Source organism: Sorex fumeus, unplaced genomic scaffold (genome assembly GCF_029834395.1).
Source record: "Sorex fumeus unplaced genomic scaffold, SorFum_2.1 ptg000128l, whole genome shotgun sequence".
NCBI lineage: Eukaryota > Metazoa > Chordata > Mammalia > Eulipotyphla > Soricidae > Sorex > Sorex fumeus.
The window spans coordinates 24,558,560-24,568,652 of NW_026606185.1; the positions used below are offsets into that span (position 1 = coordinate 24,558,560).

Here is a 10,093-nt window from a genome sequence, read left to right on the forward strand (position 1 = left end):
AGATGGGTGTTCGATCACTGTACAGCAGAATCTCAAAAGCTTTGTGACTGTATCTGACAGTGACTCAATTAAAAAAAAGGGAGGGGGGGAAAGGAATGTGGAGTTCACGCCCAATTCAATCAGCTTAATCAATGGCTGAAAAATAGCAGTACTCCTACATTAAAAAAAAAAAAACACCACCTCATTCTACTGAGTCTATCTAGATACCTTCATTTTCAGTTACAATTGACTTAGACACCTCAAAGAATAGACAGATTATGCCTTTACAGGCATGGTTTGGGGTTCCCAATAAATTATTCTGTACTTCGAGAAAACAATATGCATTTCTAGTCTAACAACAGTGACTAGTACATATAACTGAAATATTAAGGCTTGAAAGATCGTATAGTGGGTAAGGCACTTGCCGAGCATGCAGCTGACTTGGGTTTGATCTCTAGCACCTTAAAGGGTTCTTTCTACCCCCATTCCTAGCAACACCAGGAGTAATCTCTGACTCCAGAGCCAGAAGTAAGGCCTGAGTACAGCCAGGTGTGGCCCACTCCACCCCTCAAAAAAAAGAAAACAGGAATACTATAAACATGACAATAATAATAGTTGCCAACTAATAAAAGACTGCTAAATGTTATGAGAATTATTTGGGAGCTAGAAAATACAGCAGGCAAGGTTCATGCCTTCTACAGACCAACCCAAGTTTGATCTCTGGCACGCCATATAGTTACTCCACGCATTGTCAGGAGTGATCCCTGAATGAAGAGCCAAAAGTAAGAGTAAGCTCTGAATGCCAAAGGAAAAGAAAAAGAAAAAGAAGACCGTATTGTCTTCTTTTTTTTAACTGAGTAACCATGAATTGCAAACTTACTAAAACATTCATAATTGAGTTTCAGGCCTACAATGTTCCAACACCAATCCCTTCACTGGTGTTCATTACCCTCTTCCAATGTTCCCAGTTTCCCTCCTGTCCTTATCTTTATATTACTCAATCCTTCCATCTACCGAGTACTATAACTTCTCCACTTCAGAAACATGAAACAAGCTATATGAAGCTAAAAATAACTCACCTAAAATCATACATTAAGTACAGGGCAAACTCTGGATTTAAATTCAAATTCTGACCCCACCCAAAGATTTGGTGAAAAGTGGAATGTATGAAAAGAGCAACTTCCTCTTTTCAAAAGTTCTCATATGAACACCAGAAAATTTCACCCTCAAATTCAATAAAAAAAAATCAGTTGAATGATAAACAGATAAGTTAAAGCAAACGAACAACAAAAACAAAAAAAAACTCATTTAAGTATACAGGAGAAAACCCACTTTGGAATATGAACGCTCTGATAGTAATATACCACACCTAAGAAGGAAGAGATTAGCCAGACATTTAAGATTTGAAATCATGGGTTGGGGAGATAGTACATGGGTTAGGGCACTAGCCTTGCATTCATCAGACCTTGGCTGAATCCCCAGCACATGACCAAGAATCCTTGGGTGTGGTCCTGGAAGCCCACAAGTACCTGGCGGCTCCTAAAATGTCTGGGTCTGTGTGCGCCACATTCTCAGGACTTAGCATTCAACTGTCCAGTCCACATGGCCAAGAACCACCAGGAGCATCCCCCAAGTCTCATGGCACCCTGCACACTCCTTGAGATCCCCAAAATAAAAATACCTGAAATCAGAAAATAAAAGTTTTGGTATCACATGCAGAGATGAAAACAGTGAAAGATGTATAAATGGATAAATTCTCCAAGACAGTGAAGCAAGAAAAAAGTCTTACAAGCCAAAGATTGAGGCTGAAAGAAAAAAGCCAGCAATGGAAGATGGGAAGGCAAGGGTCCAGGAAGATTTTGGGGGAAAAAAACTCAAATGCAAAACAAAACACCCCACGTTTCATATACATTTACCTTTTCCATTCTGAAAAGGGGACTAAAGAAATATAGTAATAAAATAAACAAATACACAGGAAACAAAAGTGTTAGAACTAAGTATGTACTGTTCAACTAATATTGGCTCCCTTTTCATCCTTCAACTCACCCTCTGTTACACATCCAACAGCAAAACAAAACACTGGAAAGAAAAAAGTCACACATGTTTAACTGCTATCTCAAAGCACTATGATAAACATGTAAGAGCAAGAGAACTGCATTTTCAAGAATTGTATGGGAAACTTCAAGACAAATAGACCCCTAATCCTCCCACCAACTTACTTTTATCTATTCCATTTTACTTAAAAATCCTATGCACTTTTTCTCTAGAAAAATTAAAACAAACACTACCCCTTAATTTTGCCAAAGATACTCAGAACTAGTGAGAAACTATAAACAAGTCCTAGATAAAATGATCCTAAGGCAAAAAAGAAAAACAGTTCTTTCTGATAAAAACCATTACATGGATAGAAAAAAAAAATAGATCGCTTGGAAAAAGTGACAGAAAACCAAGGCTGGATAATTTTGATGATTTAGAAAACAACTGAGTAGCTGCTCTACTATCTTAATAGTACAGTATTTTAATGTACTATTTTAATAGCACATTATTTTAATTCAGGGTCAGGGGAATTAATGAGAGATAGAATCCGGAGTTTTAATCTCCGTCAACGCTCAAGAATCAGGGGCACTGTCTCATTTGCAAGGCATCAAAAATCAGATGGGCTGAACACAGTAATGAGATTTAGAAATGACCGCTGGGCTAGAGCCATTACTGACTGGATTCCACGGGAGGTCAAAAGATGGCGTGGACGCCCACCTACCAGATGGTCAGACTTCTTCGTCAAGACCCTGAATGATCGGTTTGAGGCTCTTTATGTTCCTAAAACAAGCAGATGCCATTGGGCTACGCTAGCACGCAACAGGGATGAATGGAGACATTACTGGCTCCCACTCGAGCAACTCGATGAGTAATGGGGTATCAAGTGGTCAAGTGATTATTTTAATGCTTATATTTGCAATACATATAATTTGTTTGAATAAATTATACATATTTATGGAAAAATTGTCTATCAATCTTCCAACTGCATCATTTTATAACTAATAATATTCATCATTTATTATATGCACCATTTTATAACTAATAATATTCATCATTGTCACCAAAATATGCTCTTTTGTGGGTAAGGCAGTTATGAAAACATTGCCATCAAATTCTTCTGAAAAGTTATTCGTTTGATAACTTTTATTTCTGAAGAAGGGATCTAATCAAGGAAGTGGATTAAGTCTTAATTTGACAACTTTCTTTCTTGAAATTAAAAACAAAAAGCCCTTAGAATTATAACAGTGGTACATAGCACATAATATGTATTGAATAAATATAGGATAAATTAATCAATTAAACATGGGGCGGGAGTGATAGCACAGCAAGAGGGCATTTGCCCTGCTTGCAGCCAGCCTGGCTGAGCCTCATTCAATTCCTCTGCCCGTCTTGGAGAGCCCGGCAAGCTACCGAGAGTATCTCGCCCGCAGGGCAAAGCCTGGCAAGCTCTTTGTGACATATTCGATATGCCAAACACAGTAACAATTGTCACAATGGAGACGTTACTGGGCCTGCTCGAGCAAATTGATGAACAACGGGAGGACAGTGACAGCGACAAAGCCAACATACTAGAAAGACAATAAATTGTAAAAAGGTTATCATCCCAACAACAAATGAGACATCTAAAGTCCTTACAGGGAAAAATAAGAATACCCACTAAAAAAGGTAAAGTTACCACAGTGGAACATGTGAATGAGTAACTACAAATATAAAATATCATACAAAGAAAATGTATGCTAGACATTTCAAAATCAGAAAAATAACTTTTGTCTCCAGGACAAATCTAATCCCTACTAACTTCATATTAATATGCTAATGAAAAATCAATAGCTATCACTAAATAGCTGCAGAGCTAAATAGCAAAAAGGACCTTGGTTATAATATTTCAAGGAAATAATAATAAAATTTATTGCCTCTTCTCTTTCAAATTGTACTTCTGGACATCTTTGTGCTCCGTATCTGGCTAATCCAGAAAAGCCTTGTTTGCCTTCTTGCAAGGATTTTCCTCTTTGTTCAACTTTCATCTATACCCTTGGTTCTGTAGATCTTTACACTTACTTTATCAAATGGCCATCTTTAATTAGGAGCTCAGTTTAGTATCTTCAATAGTCTACAGATGATTTCTTCATGTTTGGCCCACTACTCCCTCAAATACAACATACTTAAAATAGATAGGTATTTGTAGGCTAACATTCCAAGGCAATTTCCAAATCTAACTTTGTTTCTTATACTCATGTTTTCATCAGTTTCACTATAATTAAGGCTATGAAAAAAGAGTTTTCAGAACCTTCTAATCCTCTTTGGTTCCTCCTTTCTAACCTTCCCAAGCACATTCCATCACTTCTACCTTACCTCCTCCTTATCCATCATTATCATCATTATCAATCTTCCTGCATACAACTACAAGGTTCACCTTTCTGCCTTCCTAGCAGTCTTACCTATAAATATTTAATAGTCACAACATGCTGAAGAAAATCTAAACGTTGGATAGTCTAGCAATCGAGGGATGAGCAATCCTTTCAACTTTTATCTTCTGATGCTCTTAAGCATGTCATGGCCAGTCATGTCTTTATATTCCACTCCCCCCTATCAATACTCTATCTGGATATATTCATTTCTCAAAAAGCATACTCTGGCTCTCTCAACTCAAGCTGAAGTCTTCTCTTTCAATTCCCAGAAGTACATATGACCTATACCAATTTTTTTTTAGAAATGTACATCATGTTTTCTCAGCTTGGGAAAGATTTCTGCTTTATCTGTGCACATGTAGAAACTCTGTAGGTATGAGATTAACTGCTGCTAGCAGTACCAACAGGGGACAGCAACTTCAAAAGATGGATGATGGCAAGGAAACAGTATCCCATATCCCATATTCACCATATCCCCCACTCATCAACAAATATACCAAGTACCCAACAAATGAAGTCATAACAAGAAAATAAGCTGTTAACACCTCCCTTCAATGTAATTTCATGGACTTGGATTTCAAAAGCACAGTGACATTTCTTAAAAACCCAGAATTTGGAGAAACATTAAAATAAATTTCTAATACTAGAAAAATGTTGGCTTTTCTACTACTCTTCTTCAATAAAATGTTGTTTTAAACATCAGTCGTTCTGCTTCCCAACAAAACCCATAAAGTGGGAGAAATATCAAACATAAAACCTACTATGTTCTAGGATGTCAAGGATGCTTACATAGAATAATTTTGAAAGCTTTGGGAGAAGTCTTCCATAACTGTGAACTTTTAAAAATAGAGGAGGGTGCTCAGAGTAACTAAAATTAACATTAATTTTAAATTATATGTATAATTTTCCACTGATTCCAGAGGAGTTTTTAATTTCTATGGATGGCATCATTTAATCAGAATTATTCTGTACGTCCAAATTGGTTCTCTGAGGAATACGTAAATTATTATCCACATGCAAACCTCCTGCAGCTATAGAGATGTATTTTATTTGAACTAAGATGGAACTATTTAGGGCTGGAGTCATACTACTGCAGGTAGGGTGCTTGCCTTGATGCGCAGCTGAGCCAGGTTGGATCACTGGCATCCCATTTGGTCCCCTGAGCCTGGTGATCCCTAAGGTCAGAACCAGGAATAAGCCCTGAGCACCGCAGGGTGTTGCCCCCAAAAAGCTCAAAATAATAAAATAAAATGGGAACTATTTAACTTTTGAATTGTCTGTAAACAGAGACTTACAAAGACTACAGCTATTGATAATAGGGCAAAAATCACAAACTTAAAGAGTTTCAATAGACCATATATGCACAATCACTGAAAGACTTTGAAGACTTTTAAAATAGAACTTTTGAGGCCAGAAAGATAGTACAGCAGGTAAGGCACTTGCCTTGCATGCAGCTAACCCAGGTTTGATCCCTGGGCACCCCATATGGTTCCTCCAAGCCCCACTGGGAGTGGTCCCTAAAACACAGGCAGGCGTAAGCCCTGAGCACAGCTGGGAGTGACCCAAAGAACCAAAAAAATAAATAAAATCGGATTTTGTCTTTTCATACACTTAAAATTTTTCCTTAAATATTCTGAAACAACACTATTAAGCACTATCCAAAAAGGCAGGTATGATAATTATCTGTGTGGTTACTTTTGTATTTAAGGGCAATACTGAAATGATATGTCATCAGTTCCCTTGGGTTTCTGCACTTCATCTTCCAGCAAAAAGTTCCTTCAGACTCTGGTTACTTATGACATCTGGGCTCAAAAGTCGCTTCCTCAATATTGATTCTCCACCGCCGCGCTGTTTACTCTAAAAACCAAACCCTTAGGGAAAAAGCGCTGTAAACGGAAAGGCAGTCCTTCCAATAACACTATCAAACTGATCAGAAAGATTAGCACGCCCGAAATCTCCATCCAAGTCTACAGACTAGCAATAACTGACGTGGTGACTTTTCATATGACGCCTGCGAGAGCAGAAACCAAGTGCCTTTTGTTTCAAGCTGAACTGGGACAGCACTAAAATTTTTGCCTGTGGTTTGCACAGTTACCATCCGGGGCCAGGATCGACAGGGCCACGACAAGGGGTTTTAAAAGCCCTTCGAGATTCCGCGGGCTACAAAAAACATCAATGCGGGTGTTTTCCAAGATTATGCACCCCTAAACCTGGCTTCTGCCGGCAGCTAGCCGGCGAAGCCGACAAGAGCAAAGGCGTACGGCACCCGCAGAGCAGCGGGGCGCCGCGCTACTCACCAGTAAACAATCCGAGTTCACCTCCGATTTGGGATCCCGCAGGAGGTTGTCGATTTTTTCAAACCGAGTCTCGAAACTGTCCCCAGTCGACATGGTGCCGCTGCGGTGACAATACCCTCGTACCAACACCGGCAGCGGAAAGCAATTTCACCCAACTTCCTCCGCCGAGGGGCTCGCGGCCGCAAAGCCGAGGATCCGGAACCTCAGGGTCACCAGGTGCGCCCGGGTCCCCCTCCGCCCCCTCACTGCGGGGATCTCCGCTCGGCCGGAGACCCAGGGCTGGGGGCAACGGCGACCCACAGCCGCTCGGATGCCCAAAGTCGCATCCCACCCGGCAGCCCCTCACGCCAGCCGACGGCGCCGTCTCCAGCCGCCCGATGGCTCCGGCGAGGGCCGCCCGCCACAGGGAGTGTTCCCCGTCCCGACGGGGGCAGGCGGGGCGCGAGCCAGCCAAGCGCAGGGTGGAGGCTCCTCCGGCGGCAGAGGGGAAAAGAGGAAAAGGCTTGAGCGCAGGGCGGGCGCGGAGCAGTGCCAGCTGCCGCCGCCGCTTGGGCCGCGGGCCTGGGCCGGCCCGCTCGGCTCCGACGCGCCCGAGGCGCCCTAGCTCCGCATCCCCGGCTCCTCTCGGCCCGGCCCGACGCACCGATGCGTCTCCGCCGCGACTGGTCCCCGCGGGGCCGCTTCACTCGCTCATTTTGTCCCGTCGCTGCTGGGGCGGCTGTGCGGTGGACCGGCGGGCAAGGGCGAGGTCGCTGCCCGATGGAGATCCGAGAAGCGGCAAGTCCGGCGAGCTGGCGGCGAGGAAGGACGAGGGTCGGTGCCGGCGACGACGGAGGGGGGAGCTTCTGGGAGGGTCTGCGGGCTCGGCCGGGTAAAGGGCGAGTCGCGGAGGCGAAAGCCCGGGGGGTGGGGCGAGGGGCCGAGTGGGACTAATATGTCCGCCTTCCTGTTCAAACAAACGGAGACCGCGGCGCCACTGCGCATGCGGAGCGCGGACGTTCCGAGGCAAACTTGCCAGGCGCGCGCACGCCGGCGCCTCCAAAGGGCCCGGGCTGGCCCGGGCGGGAGGCGGGGCGCGACCGGGCCTCTCGGGGGCGGGGCAAGCGCGCGGGGAGGAGCCAATCGGGTGCGGCGAGCTGTACCGCCCGGCAGAGCTCACGAGCTCCGGAGGCGGAGCTCTCACGGCCTTCCGCGGCTTGCTTGGCTTCCTGCCGACTGCCGCGATCCGGAGACCGGAGAGGAAGAAGGTGCTTGTTCCTGCTACTGTGTCTTTAGCGCGAGATGCCGTTCGCTGGCAGGCCCCAGCGTTTTAGAACACTGGCGGAGTTGGGTCTTGCGAGAGTCTGTGAACGCCGGGCGGGCGTGACCCGCGGAACGCAGCTTTGCTCTCCTCAAGCCCCCGCGCCGCGCGCGCGTGTCAGGCGAGCACTGGCCGACCGACCCCGGACGACGTTGCGCATAAAAGTCAGACTCAATTTCGTTTTTGTTTTTCTTTAACAGAGAATCATCCCAAAGGGGGAAAAAATTATTCTGGCTTTTAAATCATCTTAGTTATTCATACTTTTTCCCAACACTATGAACACTCCCTCAGGAATTCTCTTGTTGATGTGAAATCCTGCCGTTTCCATTTCAAAACTACAGTGAAACGTAGAGTTGTGATTTTTAAAAAAAAAAAAAAAAACAGTGTTAATGTAGATCAAGAAAATAATGGGCATTTCCTCCTAACTCGGTTGCTTCATTAGCTGTGGCATGAGAGAGAATGAAAGACTTGTTGCTCAATCTGTTGGTCAAGTAATGTTCTTCACTGCTTTCAAGAAGAAAATCTAAGGAATCCTTTAAGGAGACCCCATAGCCTGGGAACTTCCCAGCCCTTCTTTTCCTTTCATTAAATAAAGTCTTTTTGAATTCGGCTATTTGATCTTCAGTCCCTTGCTTTCAATCGTTTAAAAAAAAACAGATTTTTTTACAGTATATTTTAATTTTGCACAAATACAAACAAACTAGGGTTTATTGGAAATAGAAAATATGAAAGAATTCCCATACCGAAAAATGCTAGCATTGTCTTTATAAAAAGCCATGAACACCATCTAAACAGGTTCACCCACTTTCTGGTTGGAATCAGTTTAAGAAAATGTTTTATTGTTTTTTAAAATGTCTATTCTGTTTTCATTAGACACAGGGGTTATTTAGCTATAATATCCTCTGTTTAAAAAGATAAAAAGCTAGCTTTCATAAAAAATAGCAAAGAGAACTAGATAAAATTCAGGTATGTCATTAAATACTTTTGCAGTGACTTTTCTTGACTCGAGCATTTTAAGCCAGTCATGTGAATTAAATTTATTTTTAAGCATCAAGCTTAAAATAAATCTGGCATTTTCCCCAAAATAAATTTTTTAAACCCTGCTTGTCTTTTTTTATTGCCATTTTTAGGTATAAGGAATTTTGTTGTTTCTCAGAGAACTGGAGCATTATATTACTTTCCATCTGAAAATAGTGCAGGTAACTTATGCAGTGCATGGGTGACTTTGATAATATGTGAGTGGAATTAGAACTGATTTGGAAAAACTATACAGTATGAATCTGAATGTTTTGCTTCCCTATAGGGCTAAGGTAATTGTTAAGATACCACAAGTTGTCTTTTATCCTAAGATAGATGACTATTGATTTTTAAAATAAAACCTCCTGAGGGAAGATACATGTTGAAAGTAGACTATGGACTGAACATGATTGCCACTCAATGCCTCTTTTGCAGACCACAATACCCAAAAGGAGAGAGAGAACAAAAGGGAATGCCCTGCCACAGAGGCAGGGTAGGATGGGGGGATGCGTGTGGGAGGGATACTGGGCTCCATGGTGGTGGAAAATGGGCACTGGTGGAGAGATGGGTACTTGATCATTGTATAATCGAAACCCAAGCACAGAACTTTGTAAATCTACAACTGTACCTCATGGTGTTCCACTAATAAAAATTTAAAAAATAAAAAATAATTAAAAAATAAATAAAACCTCCTCTGTAATAATCATATGACCTTAAATTTTTTTCAGATTTTAAAATATTTTTAGTTATGACAAGCCATTTCAAAAGAATTTGGATATGTGAGATTTCCCTTAGTAAGATTCTAAGTGCAGTTGCAAAGTACTGAAATATGTATGAATACAAAAATTATTAATTATGGATATTGGGTGCCTATCATGTACAGTATTTCATGCACTTAATTCATAGTATCTCACTGAGACTTTAAAAGAACTCCTGCTGTGTTTATACCTACTTCATAGATGAGAAAACTGAATGGCAGGTCATGACAGACCCGGATTAGAAGGCAACCTAAATTTAGAGTCCCTCTTCTAACTGCTGAGTATGCTAATTCTATT

General features: G+C 42.2%; 1 protein-coding gene across 3 annotated transcripts in view; it reads right to left on the minus strand.

Moving 5' to 3' along the window:
- ROCK1 (Rho associated coiled-coil containing protein kinase 1) overlaps positions 1–6,853 on the minus strand; it is a 122,880-nt gene extending 116,027 nt beyond the window's left edge. For all 3 annotated transcript variants that reach the window (XR_008795528.1, XM_056137909.1, XM_056137908.1), the window contains exon 1: positions 6,722–6,853. Coding sequence is in view for 2 of the 3 variants with exons in the window: in XM_056137909.1 (XP_055993884.1) it covers positions 6,722–6,814 (93 nt within the window). In the remaining variant the exon portion in view is untranslated. The remainder of the gene's footprint in view (positions 1–6,721) is intronic.
- Between the last annotated feature and the right edge of the window lie 3,240 nt (positions 6,854–10,093).